The sequence below is a fragment of the Erythrolamprus reginae genome, chromosome 2 (genome assembly GCF_031021105.1).
Source record: "Erythrolamprus reginae isolate rEryReg1 chromosome 2, rEryReg1.hap1, whole genome shotgun sequence".
Taxonomy (NCBI): Eukaryota; Metazoa; Chordata; class Lepidosauria; order Squamata; family Dipsadidae; genus Erythrolamprus; species Erythrolamprus reginae.
In genome coordinates this window covers 24,421,376-24,435,199 of record NC_091951.1, presented here as the reverse complement: position 1 = coordinate 24,435,199, position 13,824 = coordinate 24,421,376, and the positions used below count along the sequence as shown (strand labels likewise).

General features: G+C 41.2%; 2 protein-coding genes across 5 annotated transcripts in view; both read left to right on the top strand.

The window, feature by feature from the left end:
* LOC139160021 (zinc finger protein 268-like) overlaps positions 1-13,824 on the top strand; it is a 113,524-nt gene that overhangs the window by 83,430 nt on the left and 16,270 nt on the right. For 2 of the 3 annotated variants that reach the window (XM_070737522.1, XM_070737525.1), the window contains exon 1: positions 12,393-12,465. The exons of the other annotated variant lie outside the window; for it this stretch is intronic. The gene's annotated coding sequence lies outside the window, so the exon portion shown is untranslated. Of the gene's footprint in view, positions 1-12,392; positions 12,466-13,824 lie in introns of those variants that run through there. 3 annotated transcript variants of the gene reach the window in all.
* LOC139160019 (zinc finger protein 268-like) lies at positions 1,516-5,529 on the top strand. Of its 2 annotated transcripts, XM_070737520.1 has the most exons (3): positions 1,516-1,588; positions 2,138-2,340; positions 2,831-5,529. In XM_070737520.1, the coding sequence occupies exon 3, from the start codon at positions 3,071-3,073 to the stop codon at positions 4,793-4,795; it is 1,725 nt and encodes a 574-aa protein (XP_070593621.1). In that variant the 5' UTR covers positions 1,516-1,588; positions 2,138-2,340; positions 2,831-3,070; the 3' UTR covers positions 4,796-5,529. The 2 variants fall into 2 exon arrangements, with proteins under 2 accessions (XP_070593621.1, XP_070593620.1); XM_070737519.1 differs by having other exon boundaries at positions 2,138-5,529.

The window sequence follows — 13,824 nt, the reverse complement described above, 5'->3', positions numbered from 1 at the left end:
AATATTATTTTACTGAAAGAGTAGTAGATCCTTGGAACAAACTTCCAGCAGACCTGGTTGGTAAATCCACAGTAACTGAATTTAAACATGCCTGTGATAAACATATATCCATACTAAGATAAAATACAGGAAATAGTATAAGGGCAGACTAGATGGACCATGAGGTCTTTTTCTGCCGTCAGTCTTCTATGTTTCTAAATACCATCTCTGGCTGGCCCCAGAGTGGGGTGGGAATGAAGATTTTGCAGTATCCTTCCCCTGCCATGCCTACCAAGCCGTACCTACTAAGCCACACCACGCCCACCAGATCACACCCAGCGAACAGGTAGTAAAATAATTTGAATTTCACCACTGACCTCACCCCATTCCTAAGAGGTCTGTAAGGAGCATGAAGTGCACCAACGTGCCTACCGTCCCTGTACTAATGTAACCATCTGATGTATGCATCATCATGTTTATACATTTCCTGTGTTCATAATCATGTTTATCATTTTATTTGTAATCTTATATATGCTTGGCAAATAAAAATAAACAAAGGTCTTCTACTTAGTATTGGTATGAACCTGAAAAAAATAAAAGCTAAACGCACATCAATAGAAGAGGTTGTACCTGGCTCTAGAGCAGTAACAATGAGAGGGACCTAGAAACATTCACATATGAGCTAGGAGTGTGATGTAACTAGCAAAAAAGTCAATGCATTCCTAGTCTGCAGCATCACAGAGAGAGTGTCAAGATCACATGAAGTGTTAAAACTGTATTATACTGTATTGGTAAGACTACACTTTGGATACTGCATCCAGTTTTGGTTACCAATATACAAAAAAGGTGTTCAGATTGTAGAAAGAGTGCAGAGAAGAAGAACAAAGACATTCAAGCGAGGGTAAAACATACAATGAAAGATTGTAGGAATTGGGTAACAGAGAGAAGGACTGGGGTGATATGATAGCTGTTATGTCCTGCCCAGAGATTAGGGAAGTAAACTTGGAGATTAGTTGTAATTGGTGAACCCCGGTTGCTGTGATTGGTTAAGCTATTCGTCGGAAGCGAGGGCGGCAAAAGCTCTGTCACCCGATTGGTTGTTACCTCAGCCGGCGTGAGTATATAAACGCTGTCATTTGTTATTTGTACATGTACAAGACAGCAGGTATGGGTATGAACATAAGCAAAAGCAAAGGAGGAAGAGGTAAATTTGGATAATAGGACAATAAGACAGGGACGGTAGGCACAATGGTGCTCAGATTTAGAAAAAGGGCAGAGGGGAACAACATTTACACATTTTATTATTTCACTTGGCTCAGCATGTAATCGGTGAGGCGAGCTTGTAAATGCCATCCGTAGAGAAGGGAAAAGCCTGTTTTGGTCTCACGCCTTCCCCCCTTTCAGATAGGCAGCACCTGTGACTGGAAAAATCAACACTACAGTACAGCTGCCTCCCTGATAGATCTTAAAGGAGTTAAAACCATCGAGTATTGTATTGCTAGAAAGGATAGAGGAAAGAAACTTCCTCTTCCGGAAAGGAACCCGAGCGAAGAGCTTGCTGCAGAGAGGCCCCCTCGCCTCTTCCAAAGATCGAAGCGTCAGCTGGAAGGTGAGTTGAGGGCAGGTCGGAGGAGAATCCGGGAGCAACTCAGGCTGTTTGGTTCCCTACAGGGCGTGGAAGCAGAGAAGCAGCTAGAGTTGCGGAAGAACAGTTGGGAGGGATCTTTGGGGTCATCCAGTCCAGCCCCCTTTTCCAGCAGGAGACCTTATGCATTTCAGGCACATGGCGGTCCAGTCTCTTCCTGAAAGCCTCCAGTGATGGAGCAGCTACAATTAATTGTTAATTGTTTCGTAAAATTCTGTATCATCTCTTTCCTATAGTTCCAATGTCAGTTTGTTGATTTCCGTGATTTCCTGGATTTTAATTATTAAATTTAATGTTGAGGGAATGGTGTCTGATTTCCAGTTCTGCACATATACGAGCCAAGCAGTGGTTATTATATGCAATATTAAGTAAACATCTACTTTAGATATTTTTTGTCTGAATATTCCAAGTAGACATAATTCTGGTTTTAATGAGACTTCTTTTTTTCTTTTTGACATCTTCTGCAATCATTTTATAAACAATTAAAGTTACTCTTTTCTTTGAATCATATAGACAAAGAAGACAGCAATAAGAGCACTCCAGACAACTGAGAATAACAAGTAATGTTAAAAACGAAAGGCCATCAACCCAGAAAACAAAATACTTTTCATTTCTTTCAGAACACTACAAAATTCTCCTTCTTCCACAGCAGGTGATCAGGAAGAGATTTCAAACCGAAAAGAGTAGAGTATGTGGAACAGAAGGATATATCACAGGTAATCCTCAACTTACAAGACTTCATTTAGTACCTGTTCAGAGTTACAGCAACACTGAAAAAACCTGACCTATGACTATTTTTGATACTTTCATGACTATTGCAGCTTTCCCATGGTCACGTGATTTATATTGGAAAGCTTGGCAGCTAAGCACATTTCAAATCACAACTGAGAAATGTTCCACATTGGAGAGAACCAATACCAACATGGTCAAAGATTTAGTCAAAACAGCAGCCTTGTGATTCATGGAAGGACCTACATAGGATAGAAGCCCTACAAGGTCTCCCAATATACTGAGCATGGCAACTTGGTGATACATTAGAGTACTCACAACACAGAGAAATCCTTTGAATGCTCTGATGGTGGGAAATGTTTTGGTCTGAACTCTCAACTCATGATATATTGGAGGATGTACACAAAAAATAAATCACATGATTGTTCTGATTGCAGGAAATGTTTTACTTCAAATTACCTCCTTTTAATCCACCAGAGAACACATGCACAAGAAAAACCGTGTGAGTGTTCAGCTTGTGGGAAACGTTTCAGTGACAATTCCAGCTTGGTGAGACACCAGAGGACTCATACAGGAGAGAAACCCTTTGAATGTCCTGATTGTGGAAGAGGTTTCAGTCAGAATTCCAGCTTGGTAAGACACCAAAGTATTCACACAGGGGAGAAACACTTTGAATGTTCTGTTTGTGGGAAAAGTTACACTGAGAATTCCAGCTTGATGATACACCAGAGGACTCACACAGGAGAGAAACCCTTTGAATGTCCAGACTGTGGGAAACGTTTCAGTCAGAATTCCAACTTAGTGAAACACCAAAGGAGTCATACAGGAGAGAAACCCTTTGAATGTCCTGACTGTGGGAAAGGTTTCCGTCATAATTACAACCTAGTGAAACACCATAGGACTCATACAGGAGGGAAACCCTTTGAATGTCCTGATTGTGGGAAAAGTTTCAGTCAGAATTCTACCTTACTGGTACATCAGAGGGTTCACACAGGAGAGAAACCCTTTGAATGTTCTGATTGTGGGAAAAGTTTCAGACTAAATTGTCACCTGGTGGTACATCAGAGGACTCATGCAAGAGAGGAATCCTTTGAATGTTCTGATTGTGGGAAATGTTTCAGTCGCAATTCCTATTTGGTGGCACACCTGAGGACACACACAGGAGAGAAACCATTTCAATGTAGTTTTTGTGGGAAAAGTTTCAATTACAATTCAAAACTGGTGAGCCACAAGAGGACTCACACAGGAGAAAAACCGTATGTGTGTCCGGTTTGTGGGGAAAGTTTCATCGACAATTCCTGCCTGGTGAGACACCAGAGGACGCACACAGGAGAGAAACCTTTTGAATGTCCCGATTGTGGAAAAGGTTTCTGTCTTAAATCCAGCCTGGTGAGACACCAGACGACGCACACAGGAAAGAAACCCTTTGAATGTCCCGATTGTGGAAAACGTTTCAATCTTAAATTCAATCTGGTAAAACATCAGAGGACTCACACAGGAGAGAAACCCTTCAAATGTCCTGATTGTGGAAAAGGTTTCTTTCACAATTCCAGCTTGGTGAGTCACCAGAGGACTCATACAGGCGAGAAACATTTTGAATGTCCTGTTTGTGGGAAAAGTTACACTGAGAATTCCAGCCTGGTGATACACCAGAGGACTCATACAGGAGAGAAACCCTTTGAATGTCCTGACTGTGGGAAAGGTTTCAGTCATAATTCCAACCTAGTGAAACACCAGAGGACTCATACAGGAGGGAAACCCTTTGAATGTCCTGATTGTGGGAAAAGTTTCCGTCAGAATTCTACCCTACTGGTACATCAGAGGATTCACACAGGAGAGAAACCCTTTGAATGTCCTGATTGTGGGAAAAGTTTCAGACTAAATTATCACCTGGTGGTACATCAGAGGACTCACACAGGAGAGAAACCCTTTGAATGTTCTGATTGTGGGAAAAGTTTCACACTAAATTCTCACCTGGTGGTACATCAGAGGACTCACACAGGAGCGAAAGCCTTTGAATGTTCTGATTGTGGGAGATGTTTCAGTCGCAATTCCTATTTGGTGGCACACCTGAGGACACACACAGAAGAGAAACCATTTCAATGTAGTTTTTGTGGGAAAAGTTTCAATTACAATTCAAGACTGGTGAGCCACAAGAGGACTCACACAGGAGAAAAACCATATGAGTGTCCGGTTTGTGGGGAAAGTTTCACCGACAATTCCGGCCTGGTGAGACATCAGAGGACACACACAGGAGAGAAACCCTTTGAATGTCCCAATTGTGGAAAAAGTTTCAGTATTAAATCCAACCTGGTAAAACATCAGAGGACTCACACAGGAGAGAAACCCTTCAATTGTCCCGATTGTGGAAAAGGTTTCAGTCTTAAATTCAACCTGGTAAGACATCAGAGAACTCACACAGAAGAGAAATTATTTGAATGAGGGTGGAAAGTTTTGCATTTTATTTGGAAACTAAAGACCCAGAGTAAGGAGGAAGAATGGAGAGCAAGTCCAGTGTGAAGTTTCCACATTGTGTGTTGATTTGGGGAACCATGTCATCTGCTGGTTTCCATCCACTGTGCTTCATTAAGTCCAGGGTCAACAAAGCAGTCTACCGGGAGATTTTGGAGCACTTCATGTTTTCTTCCCCAGACTTGATTTATGGGGATACTGACTTCAATTTTCTAGCAGGACTTGGCACTTCCCAAAAGCACCAAAACCTGTTTCAATGACCGTGGGATTACTGTGCTTGATTGGCCAGCAAACCCTCCTGACTTGAACCCCATAGAGAATCTGCAGAAGGGCTGAAGACCACTATTGAAGCATCCTGGTCTTCCATAACACCTCAGCAGTGCCACAAGCTGATAACTTGTATGCCACGCCACATTGAGGCAGTAATTGCTGTAAAAGGGACCCACATCAAGTACTGAGTACATATGCTTCTTTGCAGTTTTATAGGTTCTAGGTACACTCCTTTTTTTTATTGATCACATGTAATATTCTAATTTTCTGAGATGGGGGATTTGGGGTTTTCATTATTGCTGTAGACCATAGTCATCACAATTATGGCAAATCACGGCTTGAACGGTCTTGCCTTGCATGTAATGAGTCTCTCTCATATATTATGTTTCACCTTTTAAGTTGCATTACTGAAATAAATGAACATTTGTACGATTTTCTTATTTTTCATGTTTCACCTATATATTACCACATTTCTCAGACTGTAAGACACACTTTTAAAATATCCTAAAAGGGGGCTGCCATTTTTTTGTCTTTTTCACGCCTTTTTATTGTCTTACAACATGTTAGGAATAGCACTTTTTAACAGAGCCAGCCTATTGCCCCCACAATCCGGGTCCTCATTTTACCCACCTCGGAATAATCCCCAGGAACCTTGCCTTTTCTTTGGCAAACAGCCCAGGAACATTTTGCAGGCAAATTTGATGATTTAAAGCATTGAGAACAGGCTCCTTCGGTTCTTCTGCATTCATGTCAGCCTCTGGAGGTTCTAGAGGCCCTGGATGAATCCCTGCCTTTGGCACCGAGACTTCTCCAGATTCCAGGCCTGGCCCAGGCTCCTCCGCAGCCTTCTCACTGTTGACTCTCTTGCCAGCTGCATAGGCCACTGGTGGACTAAAACAATGCCTTAATTCCTCAGACCAAATAAGTAGTCCTCGAGATACGACTGCAATAGGGCCTGGCAATTTTGGTTACATGTTGTAAAGGGGGTTAAATGAGATTACCTTGCTGAAATACCCCCAGTAACATTTGTCTTTTGTAGTAACCATTCAAGGTTCTGATGGAAAAAAAGAAAACAGCTTTGCAAACAATCGATTTTTAAATCATCCATTTGTCCCATGATCATATATTAGTCAATAGCATCTTCCCAACCAGCCAAGCAAAGTTCATGGACAAGACAAATAAAATCACTAGCAGATTCCTCACTTAATGGCCACAGTGATTCATTTAATGACTATGGGGAAACTGAAGTCAAAAGCCTGTTACAATAAAGAAGAATTAAATGCTCCTTTCCAATCATCACCCTCTTTAATTCTGACTGTAATATGCTTCTTATAGTCCAGTTTGATAAAAAAATCTTCCCTTTCTCCAGATGTGCTAGCATGTCCTTCATTAAGGGCAGCAGGTAAACATTTTGAACATTTTGAACATAAACACCAGTTAGCCCTCTATAGTCTACCTACCCTCCTTTTCCCCCCAGAACGATTGGGACAGCTGTCTGGGCTCAAGACAATTAGATGAATCTTTTTTTTTTCTAATTTTGTCTATCAAAGCCCATAAGTCCCCCAATTCCCTAGGAGTCATTGAATAGATAGAAACATAGAAACATAGAAGTCTGACGGCAGAAAAAGACCCCATGGTCCATCTAGTCTGCCCTTATACTATTTTCTGTATTTTATCTTACAATGGATATATGTTTATCCCAGGCATGTTTAAATTCAGTTACTGTGGATTTATCTACCACGTCTGCTGGAAGTTTGTTCCAAGGATCTACTACTCTTTCAGTAAAATAATATTTTCTCATGTTGCTTTTGATCTTTCCCCCAACTAACCTCAGATTGTGTCCCCTTGTTCTTGTGTTCACTTTCCTATTAAAAACACTTCCCTCCTGGACCTTATTTAACCCTTTAATATATTTAAATGTTTCAATCATGTCCCCCCTTTTCCTTCTGTCCTCCAGACTATACAGATTGAGTTCATTAAGTCTTTCCTGATACGTTTTATACTTAAGACCTTCCACCATTCTTGTAGCCCGTCTTTGGACCCGTTCAATTTTGTCAATATCTTTTTGTAGGTGAGGTCTCCAGAACTGAACACAGTATTCCAAATGTGGTCTCACCAGCATTCTATATAGCGGGATCATAATCTCCCTCTTCCTGCTTGTTATACCTCTAGCTATGCAGCCAAGCATCCTACTTGCTTTCCCTACTGCCTGACTGCACTGTTCACCCATTTTGAGACTGTCAGAAATCACTACGCCTAAATCCTTTTCTTTTGAAGTATTTGCTAACACAGAACTGCCAATACAATAGTCAGATTGAGGATTCCTTTTCCCCAAGTGCATTATTTTACATTTGGAAACATTAAACTGCAGTTTCCATTGCTTTGACCATTTATCTAGTAAAGCTAAATCATTTACCATATTGCCGACGCCTCCAGGAATATCAACCCTATTGCACACTTTAGAGTCATCGGCAAATAGGCAAACCTTCCCTACCAGACCTTCCCCTATGTCACTCACAAACATATTAAAAAGAATAGGACCCAGAACAGACCCTTGTGGCACACCGCTTGTAACCTGACTCTGCTCAGAATACTCGCCATTCACAACAACCCTCTGGTGTCTATGCTTCAGCCAGCTGCAAATCCATTGAACTATCCAGGGATTAAGTCCAATCTTCACTAATTTATCTATCAGCTCTTTATGTGGAACCGTATCAAAGGCTTTGCTGAAGTCCAGGTAGGCAATATCCACGGCACCACCTTCATCCAACACCTTTGTGACATAGTCAAAGAAATCAATGAGATTAGTCTGACATGATTTGCCTTCAGTAAAGCCATGCTGATTTGGGTCCAATAATTTATTGTTTTTTAGGTGCTGATTTATCCTCTTTTTCAGTAGAGTCTCCATCATTTTAACGACAACTGATGTCAAGCTAACTGGCCTGTAGTTACCAGCTTCTTCTCTACTGCCCTTCTTGTGGATAGGCACAACACTTGCCATTCTCCAATCCTCAGGAACATCTCCTGTTAACAAGGATTGGTTAAACAAATCAGTCAGGGGGGTAGCAATGACAGATCTGAGTTCTTTAAGAACTCTGGGGTGGATGCCATCTGGACCCATTGCCTTATTTATCTTTAATCGTTCAAGTTCTTCTAAGACATCGGCTTCTAAGATCACTGGAGCTGAATCCGTACAGTTGGAGGCAATGCTATATCCCTCTATAGTATTATTTTGTAAGGTGTCTTTTGAGAAAACTGAACAGAAGTAGCTATTGAAATGGTCAGCGATCTCCTTATTCCCATTAATGCATGTATTTTTCCCGGTACTAAGCTTCGTGATGCCGCAGTTTTTCTTCTTCTTATCACTAATATATCTGAAGAAGGTTTTATGCCCCTTCTTTAGAGATTTGGCAATTTCTTCCTCTTTTGAGGCTTTAGCAGCATATATTATCTGTTTCGCCTCCTTCTGTCTCATTTTATACACCTCCCTATCAGCTATACTTCCAGACTCTTTATACCTCCTATAGGCAGCCTTTTTTTCATTGACTATAGTCCTTACATCATTGCTAAACCATAGCGGTTTCTTCTTCCTTTTACCTTTAGTTATTTGTCTTACATACAGTCCAGTGGCTTTTAAGATGGCCTTTTTAAATACAGTCCACTGGGTGCTCGCTCCTGCCATTTTATCCCTCCCCTTTAATTCATTATCTAAATATTCCCCCATTGCATTAAAATTTGTTTTTCTGAAATCCAATACTTTGGTTGCATTATAGGATTGCTCACAATGAGTTTTTATATCAAACCACAAACATAGATGGTCACTGCAACCTAAATTTTCTCCCACCTTGACCTCTGAAACCCAATTCCCATTCGTAAAAACTAAATCTAGAATATTCTCCCCTCTAGTTGGTGTCTTAACCAGCTGTGCCAGAGCTGCTCCTGTAAAGGCCTCTACTATATTCTTACTTTTGCATGTAAGGGCACTGGGGATATTCCAGTCAACATCAGGCATGTTGAAATCACCCATAACCACAATATCTCCCTTTACTGCCATTTGGGTAATTTCATCCACCATCTTGTTGTCATATTCCTCAGATTGCCCTGGAGGCCTATAGATCACCCCAATTCTAATGACAGAACCGTCTTTATTTTGCATGCAAATCCAGAGGGTCTCTAGATCTTGACATGTATTTTGAATTAGTGTTGTTTTTAGAGTTTCTTTAACATAAATGGCTACTCCACCTCCCCTTCTCTCTATTCTATCCTTCCTATACAGTGTATATCCTGGTATGGATATTTCCCATTCATTAGAATCCTTAAACCATGTCTCAGTTATGGCAACCAGGTCCAAATTATCTCTAGATATTATGGCCATTAATTCACAGAGCTTGTTGCTCAAGCTTCGAGCATTCGTGCACATTACACGAAGAACATTATTTTCATTATTAGTTTGCCCCTTATCATCAACAACTACATCTATTTTATTTGCAGCTCCCTTTTCATAAGCTTCCAAAAACTGCTTTATCCTCATTGGTCGGGGACAGAAATCACCCACATCAGTTACATCTCTGTCCCCTTTACCTAGTTTAAATGCCTGTCCAAAAAAGTTCTGAATTCCTCACCGAGCACCTGGGTACCTCTATATGATGGATGCAAACCATCCCTCTTAAACAACTCCCTATTAGACCACCTACTGACATCATGACTTACATAGCCAAAACCTTCGGCTTTACACCACTGCTTTAACCACACATTAAACTCTATGATACACGTTGTTTTATCCTCTTGGCCACAAACCGGTAACACCTCTGAGAAAGTCACTGAATCTGCTACTTTACCCAGCTCCACACTTAGACATTGAAAATCTCTTTTTACTATATTGACATTTCTCTGGGACAAATCATTTGTGCCAAGATGCACCACCACATCAATGTTATTGCCTTTACTCACAGCCTTGACAATGTTTGTAATCCTCCTCCTGTCCCTGCTGGCAGTGGCCCCTGGGAGACACCTCAGCACCTTCACCACGTCCTTACTCTGTCCCAAATCAACACCTCTAACAGTCGAATCACCCACAAGAAAATGTGTCCTCTTTATATTTCTACTAACTGCACTTGATGGTTTGGTGACATTTACAACAACTTCCCCTTTGAATATCCCCTCATTCTCTGCCTGAGGGGCCTTGCTAATATCTCCAACATCCTTACTATTTAAATCCGCAAGAACAGTATAGGAATTTGATAAAGAGAGACCAAAATTACTATGTTTTTGCTCAACTGCACGCAATCTTCCTGAACCGACAGTTGTCCACACAGCCCTCCTCCTCGGGTGGCGCTGTGGAAGTGGAGGCTGGACACATGGCTGCATTACAGCACGTGGCTGGGACAATCTTTCCCTAAACTCCACTGAAGATGTTACAGGCTGGTAAGAAAACATTCAGAAACTAACCCACAAGCTTGGAGAACAAGACTTCAAACTTAAAGAGCTGTCAGTTTGAACGGCTCAAGTGTGTGAACTACGCTACAGCTTGATCTAATAAACTTAGAAACAGCAGCTAAAACATCCGGCCTCTTCCTTCTTTGAACTAACAGGTAAGACCAGTGAAGGGCTGCAAAAAAATTTATTACCACACTTATTTTGTGGGCGTGGCTTGCCAGACGTGACCAGGTGGGAGTGGCTTGATGATCATGTGACCGGAGGGTGGCTTAAAGGTCTTGTGACTATCTCAATGAACTCAATCTGTATACTCTGGACTGGAGGACAGAAGGAAAAGGGGGGACATGACTGAAACATTTTAATATGTTAAAGGGCTAAATAAGGTTCAGGAGGGAAGTGTTTTTAATAGGAAAGTGAACACAAGAACAAGGGGACAAAATCTGAAGTTAGTTGGGGGAAAGATCAAAAGCAACATGAGAAAATATTATTTTACTGAAAGAGTAGTAGATCCTTGGAACAAACTTCCAGCAGACGTGGTTGGTAAATCCACAGTAACTGAATTTAAACCTGCCTGGGATAAACATAGGTCCATTGTAAGATAAAATACAGGAAATAGTATAAGGGCAGACTAGATGGACCATGAGGTCTTTTTCTGCCGTCAGTCTTCTATGTTTCTATGTTAAAGGTGGACAACCTGATGTCACTTACGTCAAGGGTTTGGGTTAGGGTGCCTGGCCTCTTCTCCCCTCAAAGAGATACAATTTTCCTATCTATTTACTATTACTGAACATCCAAAATATACTCTTTAATTCTATGTATGTATGCCATATGTGTACATACATATTACACACAGGTACACAAGAATATACATTATCTACTATATAAACTGTATGTGTATGTACACACACATGCACACACGGCCAGCTCTTCTAAAATTATACACATTCAACCTCATTTACTGCGTTAGGAAAAATATACCCAGAGCCCAGAAGGGAAAAAAAGAAAAAAATGCAAAATTGATCTACCAGTTCTGCGTACCTGACCAATTTTTTTTTACCAGTTCTGTGTACCTGACTGTACCCGTAGGAGCCCATCAGACTACACTACGCCCCGAGTCTACGGAGAGGGGCAGCATACAAATCTAATTAATAATAATAATAATTAATAATAATAATAATAATACACTTTGGATACTGCATCCAGTTTTGGTCACCAGGATACAAAAAAGCTGTTCGATCTGTAGAAAGACCACAGAGAAGAAGAACAAAGACATTCAAGCGAGTGCAGGGTAAAACATACAATGAAGGATTGTAGGAATTGGGTAACAGAGAGAAGGACTGGGGTGATATAATAGCAGTCTCAGTACAGTACTTCAAAGACTGATACAGAGAAGAGGAATAATCTATCTATCTATCTATCTCATGTACAAGATAACAGGTTTTGGTATGAATATAAGCAAAAGCAAAGTAGATACAGGTAATTTTGGACAATAGGAGAATAAGACAGGGACGGCAGGCACAATGGTCCTCAGAATTTAGAAAAAGGGCAGAGGGGAACAACATTTACACATTTTATTATTTCACTTGGCTCAGCTCAAAGATGGGTTGCTCGGAGTCTAAAAATGACTTGATAGTATGTAATCGGTGAGACGATCTTGCAAATGCCATCCGTAAAGGAGGGAGAAGCCTGTTTTTTGTCGTCGCCCCCCCCCCCCCCCCCACTTTCAGATAGGCAGCACCTGTGACTGGAAAAATCAACAATACAGTACAGCTGCCTGTATGGTTGATCTTGAAGGAGTTAAAACCACCGAGTATTGTATTGCTAGAAAGGATGGAAGGAGAGAAACTTCCATCTTCCGGAAAGGAACCCGAACGGAGAGTGTGGTGCAGAGAGGCGCTCTCGCTTCTTCCAAGGATCGAAACATCAGCAGGAAGGTGAGTTGAGGGCAGGTCGGAGGAGAATCCGGGAGCAATTCAGGCTGTTTGGTTCCCTCCACGGCGTGGAAGCAGAGAAGCAACTAGAATTGCGGAATGACAGTTGGAAGGGATCTTTGAGGTCATCCAGTCCAGCCCCCTTTTCCAGCAGGAGACCTTATGCATTTCAGGCACATGGCTGCCCAGTCTCTTCCTGAAAGCCTCCAGTGGTGGAGCAGCCACAACTTCTGCAGGAAAACCGGTTAATTGTTCTCACAGTCAGGAAATGTCTCTAGGTTGCTTCTCTCCTTGATTCGTTTCCACCCATTGTTTCTTGTTCTGCCTTCAGATGCTCTGGAGAAGAGGTTGAGCCCCTCCTCTTTCTGGCAGCCCCTCAGATATTGGAAGACTGCTGACATTTCACCATTCCTCCTCCTCCTATTCTAATTGTAGATAGACTAATTCCTGCAAACATCTTTGTATGTTTTAGCCTCAGACCCCCAAATACATTTGTTGCTCTTTCATTTCTTCTCTTAGTATTAAGTCTAGTATAATTGACCCTCTGATTCCATCCTGTATCTTTTGTGTGATAAAGTTGTCGGTTTTGTCAGGGTCTCTTGTTCAAACAAGGGATTGAATTACTAGAAGATTTCCAAGGTCCCTTTCAACTCTCTTGTTTTTTTATGGATCTTTGACAATAATGGATTGATCTGCCACTGTGTTATTTTGATTTTTTTACTTCCATGTGTAGCCAACAAGCACAGTATTTCCTATTGCTTAATCCATGTATGAACCAGGTTTGAACTAAAAAGGTCCTATTGAAGACCTTTTGAGATGTTGTGAATGTAGAACAACAGAGTTGGAAGGGACTTTGGTGATCTTCTAATCTAGTCCAACCCCCTGTTTAGACAGAAAACCTTACATCACTTCAGACAAATGGTAATCCAGCATCTTCTTTAAAACTTGATATGTTTTAGCTTCTTTCTCCTAATCATCTTTGTTGCTCTTCTCTATACATTTTCCAGAGCTTCAAAATACTTTTTGCATCGTTGCCACCAAATTTGAATACAGTGTTCCAAATGTGGCCTTACCAAGGCAATATAAAATGGTAAAAACAATTGCTGCCAACCTGCCTTCCATTGAGGACCTGTATACTGCACGAGTCAAAAAGAGGGCGGGTAAAATATTAACTGACCCCTCACATCCTGGACACAAATTGTTTCAACTCCTACCCTCAAAACGTCGCTACAGAGCACTGCACACCAAGACAACTAGACACAAGAACAGTTTTTTCCCGAACGCCATCACTCTACTAAACAAATAATTCCCTCAACACTGTCAGACTTTCCACTAAATCTGCACTTCTATTCTACTAGTTTT

Excerpts from the sequence above, each read along its gene's own strand:
- LOC139160019 (XM_070737519.1), top strand. The coding sequence starts at position 2,735 with ATGATATATTGGAGGATGTACACAAAAAATAAATCACATGATTGTTCT.